The sequence below is a fragment of the Gracilinanus agilis genome, chromosome 6 (assembly GCF_016433145.1).
Source record: "Gracilinanus agilis isolate LMUSP501 chromosome 6, AgileGrace, whole genome shotgun sequence".
In the NCBI taxonomy this organism is placed as follows: domain Eukaryota; kingdom Metazoa; phylum Chordata; class Mammalia; order Didelphimorphia; family Didelphidae; genus Gracilinanus; species Gracilinanus agilis.
The window spans coordinates 28,569,608-28,582,454 of record NC_058135.1 but is presented as its reverse complement, the minus strand read 5'-3'; the positions used below and the strand labels follow the sequence as shown (position 1 = coordinate 28,582,454).

Here is a 12,847-nt window from a genome sequence, read left to right as displayed (position 1 = left end):
ATGTGTATAAGAGACAGGAGAGAGAGAGAGAGAGAGAGAGAGAGAGAGAGAGAGAGAGAGAAATCTGGATTTCATCGGTTTAAAGAACTTCTGAACTTCTGATGAGAGTGAACATTTTTTTCTCTACCAAGATGAATTTGCTACTGATCTCTAATTTACAATCTTAGAAAGTTTCCTGGAGTACTAGAGGTCATATATATATATGGAATTCAATTTTATAAAATTAAAAGGTTTTTCTTATCTCTGTCTATTCTAAGAGTCTTGCTAATAGTGCATTCTGGGTAGAATGATGCCTTCCTCTAAAGGGACACATGGGTACACACAGATAGAAACATGCAGAATGATGGATCGTATCATAATTACCAAAAATGTTACCAGCTCTAGCTGGTTGACTCAGGATTGTCTTATTTAAAAGTGACCAAGCAGTCTACATTGATTACTTTGTAAAGGGTTCCCCAGTTCCCTTGTCCTCTTGAGGATAAAACAGCATCAGCTCCAACATAATGAACCACTCAGAATCCACCTGCCATTCTGGGCAAGGCTTGTGCCCTGGGGTTATGATGGGCATTACTTTGTCTCTTAGGATTAGAATGAAGCCTAAAGCCCAGTAAAGTAGATGAGCACACATCCTTCCAACTTTTGAATTTGTGGGCACACCTGATAGTGTATACAGTACGATGAAAGCCTACAGTTGAATCAGATATTTATGGAGTCCTGTCTTTTTTCTATGATATCTTAGTCTGACTTGCGGACTTGATCTCACTCAATCTGCACAGGGCAGAATTAGATCTTCCCCACATCATCTCTTCCTGAGCCAATACTGTCCTAGATTGGATAATAGAGATAAAGATCTCTATTAGGATAACTCCAGCTTTAACTCTCCTTAATATTCAGCCTATCTCGTTAAGCTGCTACATTTAAACAAATTCAACAATAACAAACATGTATTTAGCACCTGCTATTGGTGGGGGAGGGTTTTCTTCCATAAATGACTATGACAAACACAAAAGGCAATAATTAAATATATATTTTCAAAGTCTCTATTTGGTATATATTGGTCTCCTGGGTCCTAAAAGAAATAGAATACATGATTTTTCCTTTTTAACTTCATATTCATGTTGTATGTATGTGTATGTGTGTATATCTATATCTATATATGTCCCTGCTATCTCCTCCAAATTATAGGAATTGTTTCATCTCTTGGGACAAGAATGAAAATTGAAACTCAATGAGCAGTAATATAAGTTCCTCAATAGTAGAAATTGTTTCATTCTTTGTATTTGAATCCCTAGAGTCTAGCATACTGCCTGGTATACTGTAGGCACTTATTGGATGCTTGCAGACAAATCAATGGAGGGATTGATCTAGACTAGAACCTCCACCTGCACTGGCTGCTATTTTCACGCTACCTCTCTTTGAGAATCCCAAGAGCTAACGACCCATAGGCTTTGACAGCAATAATATCCAGAAGAAGATCCTAAGTATTCCTCCTGCTATGGTATAAATGGCACAGACTAAGATTTTCACATGGCTTTTGGGAGACTGAGAGATCTAGAAGTCCAAGCCCAGGATAGACAGGGAATTACGCTCCCATCTTCCTTGGCTTTTCTTCATATGTCCATGGGCAAAAGAGAAAGGGAATGCATACCCAAACTGTGCCCTGACAATCTCTTTTAGCCTCTAGTCCCAAGAAGACAGGAACTGGAATGCTAAGACAAATCCTGAAAATTGGGTTCACATTGGTTTTATGTTAGGACTCCCAGAAATTTTCCTGGAAGGACTTTTAAGTCCTTGGAAGGCCTATTTGGACCTATATCCTTGTTCTTGGCATCCAAATCCATGAGAAGATTCCCAGTATAACAAGAGGAAAAACAATGACTTTTACTTAGGGTTTTTATCTACCTGACAGAAGCAGATTTTCTTCATTGGAATGAAGAATAGATCCTGCAGTTCTCCACTCTACCACGTACCATAAAAAGAGAGATGAGAATATCCAAGAAGCAGAACAACCAAAAGGCCAAAGCCATCTTTGAACAAAAACTTTGATTCATTCCACTCTCTATCTACTGTTCTGCCTGATATCAATCCCACAGAACAAGATTCTGGGAACCCCCCCCATCCTGATCCCAACTTTTGCTCCCTCCTTTTATATGTTGCCTCCCTCAATTAAATTGCAGGTTTCTTTGATCTTGTAATACCACTATTGGGTCTTTATCCCAAAGAGATCATAAAAAGGAGAAAGGACCTACTTGTACAAAAACATTCATAGCAGCACTTTTTGTGGTGGCAAAGAACTGGATACTGAAGGGATGTCCATCAATTGGGGAATGATTGAACAAATTGTGATATATGTTGGTGATGGAATACTAATGAGCTATAAGAAATGGTAAGTAAGATGATTTCAGGGAAAAAAAGAGAAATCTGCAGGAAATGATACAGAGTGAAATAAGCAGAACCGGGAGAACATTGTACACAGTAGTGGTAATATTGTACAATGATCAACTGTGAAAACTTGGCTACTCTCAGCAATGCAATGATCCAGGACAATTCTGAAGGACTTATGATAGGGAATGCTTTCCACCGCCAGAGAAAGAACTATTGGAGTCAGATGGATGAGAATCAAACCATACTATCTTTCACATTAGTGTATTTACAGTTTTATTTTGGGGTTTTGGTTTTATAGGAGTGTGTTTTTACAACAATGACCCATATCGAAGTGTGTTTTGCATGATAATACATGTATGGCCTAGATCAAATTGCTTACCATCTCCAAGTGGGGGAGGGAAGGGAGGGAAGGAGAAGGTTTGGCTCTTATAATTTTGGAAAACACATGTTGAAAATTATTATTACATGCAATTGGGAAAATAAAATATTTTTTCATTAAACATAATTTTAAAAAATGACTGCAGGCTCTTTGTCTTTCTTTTTAATTGTATCCCCAGCATTTAGCATAGTGTATATTGAATTGGGTTGGATTCAGTAACTGAGAAGAAAACAATTATTTTTATGTATTAAAATTAATTATTTTTATGTAACCTAGCCGAGGTTGTTCTATATTGCTCATTATCATATCATTCTAGTCATGAGCTTGAGGGTCATGATCCTCTTTTTGTCTCACAAAGAAAATCCTCCATGTGAATCTCTGTGCCTTTGCAAAGCCTGTCACCCATGTCTACAATGCACTCTCTCCTCATCTCTGCCTTGGAGAATCCCTAATTACCTTCAAAGTTCAACTCAATATACCTATCCTGATTTTTCCCCAAGCCCATATTATTTTCTTCACCAAAATTACTTTGTATATATGAGATTCATACAAATAAATGCATATTTGCATAAGCTACATATATAAAACCACAGAAATGCCCATATTGTCTCTCCTTACAGAATTTAGCCTCCTTGATGTCAGGGATTGTTTCATTCTTGTCTTTGGATCTTCGAAGTCAACACAGTGACTGGCACATTGTATGTATTTAATATATGTTTGTTGGTTAATTGGTTTTTCCCTCACATGATTTTGAGACAAGATAGAAACGAAATCATTGACATTGATGATAATAATTGCATATAGTAGCTTAACTGGTATAAATCAATTGCCATAATGGACATACCAAAAGAAGCTAAAAACTGTCTTAATCAGCAAACACTTGCTTCTCCTTGCTTGCCAAGTCAACAGAGATAACAGACAAGCCAAAAAAAAGGTGTAAAATATGCATTTGTACAGAAAGGTAGCAAAAATCCTGCAGGATAGTCCCTCATAAGCAATCAAGGGGAAAATATTTAAAGAAAGCTGAATGAGAGACTTAACAAAAACAAAAACTCAACCCAAGGTTATTAAGGAAGTAACTAGAAGACAAGCAAATGAGAAGTATAAAAGATCTGTATGATTAAAAGAAAATTAAAACTCTTTATCACCAACAATGATATATAAATGATAAATAATTAACCAACAACAACAAACAGCAGCCACAGGTCAGACCCATCATTCCAATTGTCTTGCCTGAGGAAGTGGAATGACATTAAAGAAAAAACAAAGATTGGGAAAAGAAGATGAAATAGACCAAAGCAGACACTAGACAAGTATACATAAAAGCAGGCCATATGATAGTGACACAATTTTGAGAGGGCTGAGGTACCAATTCTTTTTTTGTGTGTATTTAATTTTAATTTTATTTTTTCTCAGTTTATGTAAACAATTTTTTTTAACATTTAAAAATTTTTTGAGTTCCAAATTCTCTCTCTGCCTTGCTCTTCTCCCTCTTCATTGAGTAGGCAAGTTATTTGAAATTGATTGTACCTGTGCAATCATAAAACAGTTCCATGTTAGCCATGTTGCAAAAGAAAATCCAAACCAAACTTCTAAGAATAATAAAGAACTTTTAAAAATGCTTCAATATGCTTTCAGATTCCATCAGTTCTTTCTCTGGAGGATAGCATTTTTCATCATAAGTCCTTTAGAGTTGTCTCGGATCATTGTATTGCTGAGAATATTAAGTCATTCACAGATGATCATTGTACAATATTGCTGCTAATGTGTACAGTTTTCCCCTGGTTTTGCTCACTCACTTTGCATTAGTTCATGCAAGTTTTTTCAGGTTTTTCTGAATTCATCTGCTCATTACTTCTCATTATACAACAGAATTTCATCACGATTATATTCCACAACTTGTTCAGCTATTCCTACTTTGATAAGCATCTCCTCAATTTCCATTTCTCTGCTACCACAAAAAGCTGTTATAAATATTTTTGTACCTATGATTCTTGAGATATCAATTCTTAAGGAATCTAAAAGAGGGGAAGATATAAAAGGTGCTGAAAAAAATTTCAGATCTTATTACTACCAGGATTAAATGATTGGCTAACACTCCATACCCTTATGTTCCCATTTATTTAAAAATTTTATGAGAATAATTTATATATACATACATAAAGGGCATCTTTGAAGAAGGTATGAAGAGGGAACTCAACAAGCTTTTAAGGATGATATCCTCAGTTTTTACCATCACACTAGTGAATGAAAATTACAAGAAATATAAAATCCCACTGTGTTTATTGTTTGTTGACACTGAAAAGCACTGAAATGGAAAGAAAAAATGTCCACCTGAGCTTTCAGACAACAAGGCATTTCTCCCGTATTTGAAGTACATTGAAAGAGACAACAACAGCATTAATTTTTTTCTGTAACTGTCTTGATATTAATAACAAATAAGAAAAATATTAGCATCACTTTAAGATTTGCAGAACATTTCATGAATATCATCTCATTGATTCTCACTACAATCCTGGGAGATAGGTGCTATTATTATTCCCATCCCCAGAGTCTTGCATTCTTGCAAAGGGTATCCTCCCTGAACCCAGGGGATTCACCTCAAGCACCCCCACAGCATTTTGGTGCTCAATATGTTTGGCTCTCCTGAAAGCTGCTCCTATACCCTGGATCATCCACAAGGACACAAGGTAGGAAGGGACCTTTCTTGGACCCCTGAAGCCCCCCATTTTGGGGGTGACATCTTTGTGTGACCTCTTTGCTCTCCTTCCCATCAGCCCCAGAGGTCACTTGAGCCACTGGATTTGGGGTCTACCATATCCTCTTGCAATATTAGAAGTTGCTCTAATTTAGAGGAGACTTGCCTCAGTGCTGAGTGATAAAAGTTGGGCAATCTCGGGGCAGCTGGGTAGCTCAGTGGATTGAGAGCCGGGCCTAGAGACGGGAGGTCCTAGGTTCAGATTCGGCCTCAGACACTTCCCAGCTGAGTGACCCTGGGCAAGTCACTTGACCCCCATTGCCTACCCTTACCACTCTTCCACCTATAAGTCAATACACAGAAGTTAAGGGTTTAAAAAAATTAAAAAAAATTAAAAAAAAAAAGTTGGGCAATCTCTGTGGATGCACAGTTGTTGACCCTCAGTGAAAAACTGGCCATTCTGCATCCAAATGGGACAAAGACAGAGTGTACCCTGAGATTCCCCTTTGGGGTATATACTTAAAAATTGGGGAAAATTGGCTCTAGACAGCTTGAGAAAAAAGAAACAAATCTCTTTTTGTAATGTTGAATGGCCACATTACACCCTTGATAAGCAAAAGGCTTGCCCCATCCATAGCACCCTAAATTATAATTACCATCCACTAACTGAGAAGGGAAGGGAAATTCATTATAAATTGACATTCATTAAGCTTAGTCAGAACATGGAACTTAGAAAGACCTGTAGAATGTGCCTTACCATGCCCTTGCTGACCCCTAGTGGAGAAAGTTCTCAGGAGGATATTCAGGTGATATAGCCTTTAAAGGCCAGCCTCCTTGAAGAAAGGTGAGATAAGAACTCCTTCATCAACTGTGGTACAACCAAAGTCTCCTTCCTCCTCAGCCTCTATAGAAGCAACATCCACTTCAGGATCCCCTCCTGCAAGTTCACCTGTTTCCTCTCCTCAACCCTCAGCTCCCAAACCCCCACTTTACTCTCCAGGTTCAGAACCTAAGGCCCCTCTGGTCTCTCAACCCACTCCCAATCATAATATTCTTTTATATCTACCCTCCCATTCCCCCCACCCCCCTCCTGATACTCTCACTTCATCCATCCCCCAACCAAGCCCTCTCCACACCCTGAGCTGAGTTACAGCCACTGGGTTTGTCTGCTCCTTGGGAGGGAAGTACCCCATCTGTCCCCTAAACCATGAGGGTCACCCCCTATGTCTTCAGGCAAATCTCCCCTCCCTCCCTCCCGTGCCTCAGTGCATACCACTCTAGAGTAACATCTTCACTGTTGTAAAGAGTATAAAGACCCCAGATTTGATGTCCTCTAGGAGGCAGCTTCCCATCTATGCTGTCCTCCTGGCCAGATTCAACATTATCTTCTAAATTTCTCTTTTTATTTTTAAGCTAAGTTTTGGAGTCTTGCATTCCCCACAACATCACTAGCCCCTGTGGCTAGCAACCCAATGGGAGTGCTTCTTTCCTCCCCTATCTGGGGTAAGGCAGGGGCTCACATGTGGAAGAGGGTTGCACTTTGGGCACTCAGTATTTTTGCCATCACTGCTTTAGAGGATTTCTTTCCTCTGAAAGGGTTCTTTGTTTTAAGTCAAGAGAATGATTAACCTTGAAAATTTCTTCAAGGGAACTTTGGATATTAAATCGAGAGAGGTGCTTCCTAGGGAAGCTCATCCTCCCAGTTGAGGAAAAATGGAGCAACCTGAAAAGACTGCAAGGACTGAAGAACCATGACAAAAAATATTTCTACACTGGGTCTCATGGCAAAAGCTAAGATTCAATAAAGACAAAATATTGTTTCAAAGGCATTTTTCTGGTAGCCATATCCAGAATCACTCAGGAGTCAGAGTCCTAATACTCAAAAAGAAAGCTTTTGGGAGACAATTCTAAATTCCTTGGCAAACTGGCTGAATACACAATCAACTCTCTGCCTCTTCTGCAGGTGCTTGACCCAGCCTTCCTAATTAGCATTACAAGCATCCTTGGATTTAGCGTATCAAACATCCACAACCCCCCAAAAGTAGAATCTCTTGGTAGAATCATCTTTTAGTATTGATCTCGAATTTCCCAGAACTTAAGTCTACAAGAATCTTTGTTCTCACCTCTTCCCTACTTCCTTATCAAAAGTCACATAACCATAAAAACAAGAGTTTTTCTGGAACAAGAATTTGGCTAACCCATGTTAAAACTGGCCTTGTATCTTTTTTTTTCTTCCAAAGACAGCTATGCTCATGTTCATTTATTTGTTTGTTCTCTCCCATGCACACAATCGTTGTGAATTATAGTCACAGAATAACTCAATAGTAGACCTAGCCATTCTCTCCAATATGATTACAAGTTCTTTGATAGGCCCTTGCATGTTTGATGCCACCATAGGTATTGTTTCCCGCCTGCCCTTGATATCCGCCTGGTGTCTGATGGTTTTTGTTTAGTAAACCTCCTCAAGCTAGGGTACCAGAGACAGCACTTTTCCAATTTCTTTTCTGGCACCTTGCGTTCTTCTTCCTCTTTCTGTAATTCCTGCCGCTTCATGTCAGTTGTACCTCCCCAGTCAAAGGAACTCTGCCTGACCTGGCTATGCCAGCACTAACACCACCAAAATAAAGCCTAAAACATTTTTAAGGAGCTCCATGAGAGACTGTTTCTGTCTCTATTGTATGGTCTCTGGAGATATCTAGTGCCCAAAATAGGAATAGCAACATGTTTGTTCCACAATGTAGACTTGTGGGAGACTCTCCACCGAAGTCCATTAGCCCTATGTTTATCTGTGCTTCTGTGTGTGTAGGAAATTATGCACATGGAGATAAGAAGGAAAAACCTTGTTGGCAAATGCTCCACCAGGTCGGCCTGTCTCTTGCACACTAACTTTTTACCTATCCAAAGAATGGAAGCCTTGCTGTAAAGTTTTCTCAAAAAGTTTCTTTACTATGAATTTCCAAATTGTGACTTGAATGTTTTCACAAATGCTGAAATATTTTGTGAGTATCCCTCTGTAGAATTCATTTTAAGAAGGAAAAATGAAGAGAAATAAGAGGATATAAGTCATTTGAAATGTAAGTGCCTATAGTCTTTTTCTGTGCTTTTCTTCCCCAAACTTATTTAAAAAAAGACACAAGAAAACTCCTGGGATGTCTAATGGCTCATTTCTTTTGTTGTTAAGGGATTTAATTAGAGCTTAAATTGCTAATTAACCCTAATTTGAAAACTGGGACAGCTAGGATTGAGTTTAGTGGATTTGGAATCAAAAAGAATCATCCTCCTGAGCTCAGATTTGACCTCGAACACTTACTAGTTGTGTGATCCTGGACAAGTCACTTAACCCTATTTGCCCAAGTTTCCTCATCTATAAAATGAACTGGAGAAGGAAATGACAAACCACTCCAGCTTCTTTGCCAAGAAAACCCTAATAGGGGCATGAGGAGTCAAACATGACTGAAATAGCTGAACAACTACAATTTGAAAGGATTATCAGTGAAATTTAAATTCATTTACTCAGGGAAGGCTTTCGTCAATGTGGAATGTAGAGACCCCAAACTTGTGGCCTAGTGAGATCTGATGAACTCCAAGTTTTAGGAATAGCTTGTAAGTTGGAGACCCCCAAAGCTTGTGCTTGTTCCCTGTTCCCTGTTCCCTCTTCCTGTGAGAATCCACACAGAAGGGAATCTCAGGCTAGCAGTTGCGGACCAAATAATGAACCCTAGGGTAAAGATAAGTGATTCTTTTGCCTTAGAAGCTTCTCCCATTGTACCACATCCCCCTTTTGGGGATTGAACTCAGGACCTTCAGCTTACGAGACTGATGTGCTGCCTACCTTGACAAAAATGTGAAATTACAGCACTCAAATAAAAAAGTTAATATCTAGAATAAAATGCATCTCATTACCAATATTATTAAAACATTAAATGCACTTGGTATATAATATTTCATACATTATACCAAAACTGGGAAGAAAAGATTAGAATTTTAAAGTTATGAATTTCTGGACCTGCTTTTGGCTTTTGCTGGATGTCCTCATATCCAGATCTCCAGCTCCTGTCTCATCTCTTCAGCTTTTGGGAGGAATTAACTGTTAACACAACTTTTAGACTTTTTTCTTCCTTTTTTTGGGGGGGGCTAACATTTAAATCACAAGCTTTAAGGTTACTGGTGAATCCTTTTAAAAACACATCACAAATACAATATAAGCAAAATCTTGGGGAATTGAGAAGAAATCCAGAACTTAAGGTCTTTAAGCTTCTGTGAGAAACTCTTTCGCAAAAATTTACAACCATTTAAACTTTAAACCCTTAAACTGTGGCATTTCAATTCATGAAGAAACTTTCTCCATTTTAATCAACTTAAATGAACACTCAGGCTCCCACACTGCAGCCCAGCTTCCCATTCAAAGCTTTCAGCAAGCCATTTATGCCTCTGAAGTACACTCTTTGCTCTTACTTCTAGTCCAGACACTGCTTCACTCACCTTCACATGCAACAACACATACACACACACACCCAAAAACTTAGTCAAGCTTGGAGTTTGTAGTGGGTTGAACTAGACTCCATTTTGGCCCATTTACCCATCTGCCACGTATTTACATATAACTCTCAGCCATATCACTAGGTGGTTCCTCAGGCAGTCGGCTGCCCTCCTGGGGCCACAGATGTGCTGTTCCCCAAATCCAGACACCCCCGGGGCAGTTCTGGTTCTGCGTTTCTCTGTAGGACTACAGACCTTCACTTAAGCCCCCTTAATTAAAGAGTGGGTCACTCTCCTTCTATCTGAGAGCTGCTTACCTAGCCCCTCTGCTAACCAGACTCCTGACTCAACCCTAAACAGGCTGTGTGGGTACCTCACGTCTTAGGGTCCTCGTTAGCAGGGTGGCTCAGGCAGCTGGGACTTTGGAATCTCGCTGGGGAACCTCCATTTGTTAACTTTGAAAAAAACACAGAACTATTAAATAGTCATAAAAGCCACTCTTTAATTAAGGAAAAGGGGGAACAGGGAATAGGGAACAAGCACAAGATTTGGGGGTCTCCAACTTACAAGCTATTCCTAAAACTTGGAGTTCATCAGATCTCACTAGGCCACGTCGACACTTTCTTTAAAGTAAAAATCTAGATTAATTTTCAGTTGTTTCCAAGTAGCTATATTTTTCTTAAAACTTGAATTGAAAATTGATATTGAATATTAGAAATTGAAAATTTAGGTATAATTGGATCCCCAAACTAAAGTCTGTAGATTATGTTTTGACATGGGCATTGTGCAGAAACAGGAAGGACCCTGTACCCCTTAACTCAGGCAGGCTGTGAACAGGGAAATTCTCTTCCCCCTTGACTCTTGAGGCAAAGACCATCATCCTTGGACTTCCTTTAGGTTGAAATAGACAAAAGAGATACACCTCCAGGTCACACCTTGATAGCCTAAGCCCTGAGGATCCCAGACAGACCCTCCCCACCCATGGAATGCCTGAGTGCAAGAAGTCACATCCACACTCTTGAAAAGAATACAAAAACCCCAGAAGGGGGGAGGGCATTGGGGGGCAACCTTTTACAGTTGCTCCACTGGTGCTGCCATGCCATCTTGTGGAGGGCAACCCCCCAGGATTGTTCCACTCATGCTGTCTTGCTGGCCATTGGTCCTATCTTACCAATAAATCTTTCTTTTTACTTTTAAGCTAAGCTTGAAGTCCTCTCATTTCAGAGGAAAGGTTTCCTTCCTGAACCCAGGGGTCCACCATTTGCATCCCTATAACGGTTTGATAAGGGAGTATAGGCTTCCCCAGACACCCTAACACCCCAGATTGTGTAGAGCACATAAAAGACTCACTTCCTCCTTGTATTCCTGAAATGCTCTGACAGTGACTTTGAGGCTCTCTGGCCTCTCATTCTTGATGAGCACAGATAGGTACCTCCCAGATTGCTCCTGATAAATATCTGTTTTATATCCCAGATATATGATTATCCCTTAAACTGGACAGTCCACCTCCTTTTGACTTTGAGGCATAGGACATAACCATATGGCCTGTCATGGGTTCCAGAGACCCAGTAACATGCCATCATCATCCTTTCTCTAGTCACATAGACCCTGTGGTTCAAAAGGATATATAAAGCCCAGAAAACCTCTCCTCTAGGAGGCAGTGCTCTACCTCCACTATTTCCTGGCCAGTTCAACATGAATTCTAAATGAATACATTTCTCTTTTTGTTTTTAAGGTAAGTTTTGGAGTCTTGCATTCTTGCAAAGGGTAACCTGTCATGAACCTGGGGTTCACCTCAAATCTTTGTTTTGATTGATTAAAACCCAGTCCTTGTTTTGATTGGTTAAATCTCTCTTGAATAATTAGGATAATTGGGTTTGTAAATTGCCCATTCCAGTTAGCTAGCTTTCAAGATAAGATTGTGACTCTCAAGTAAGCAATGGTAAAAGAGGGGAGAGTTCATCTTTGTGTCAAGGACCAATAAAAAAAAGCTGTGAGTCCATATAATTCATGCTCCCTGACTGTAACACTGATAACACTGACTTGTATGTACCCATTCTCAGGAGAATGAAATAATAAAAGTGTCTGCTATACTGTGAATGTTGGAAGATGATGGTCTTCCCACTCATTACTTAGACCAGGATGTCTGGGGAAGGAAGGGAGAAAGGGATTCTTATAGGGGATAATCATGGGAAACAGAAAGGAGTATAGTCTAGGTATACAGAAGAGCAGAACTCTAGGAAGGAGATATTGAAGAAATGTCTTTGGAACTATCCCTGTCTGAGAATAGGGGCAGTTAGAAACTGCTTGAGTATGCAAGGGTGTTCATGGGGGCAGTTGGAAACTGTTGGTCAGAGCAGAGAGTCCCAGGAGTTGACCTTGGTAGTGATGGTGGTGATGGTGGTGGTAATGGTGGTCATGGTTGTGGTGGTGGTAGTGGTGCTGATAGTGGTGGTGATGGTTGTATGTGGTGGTGGTGGTGATTGATAGTGATGGTGTTGGTCATTATAGTAGTGTTCATAGTGGTTGTGGTTAAAAACTGCTTATAAAAACGGGGTAGGACCCGGAGCTTCCTACAGGTTCACATTAGGTATAAATACTTCATTACTCCATAGAGAATATGTAAACATGGAAACATACAAATATAGTTTTGGGGAATTTATAATATGTACAACATATTAAATAACATTAATGTAGTTAGAAGTATTAGGTACCCACCCCCCTCTGAAAGGTGGATAAAAATGAAAGCAAGAATGAGTCTTAAGATATTTTCCTTAATCTGATGGAATTTATAAATTCTGTGATCTTACCTACAGTAAGATGTATTTGCCCCTCTATCTGTATCCTAATCAGTGAAAGGGAGGTGATATTGGATCCAAGGGATAATTCCATGAAATGATTTGGCA

The 12,847-nt window shown here is 39.5% G+C and overlaps 1 protein-coding gene across 1 annotated transcript in view; it reads right to left on the bottom strand.

The window, feature by feature from the left end:
* The window catches only part of PPEF2 (protein phosphatase with EF-hand domain 2), a 62,026-nt gene extending 54,011 nt beyond the window's left edge, over window positions 1–8,015 (bottom strand). The window contains exon 1 of the mRNA XM_044681592.1: window positions 7,874–8,015. Coding sequence (XP_044537527.1) covers window positions 7,874–8,015 — 142 coding nt within the window. The remainder of the gene's footprint in view (window positions 1–7,873) is intronic.
* Between the last annotated feature and the right edge of the window lie 4,832 nt (window positions 8,016–12,847).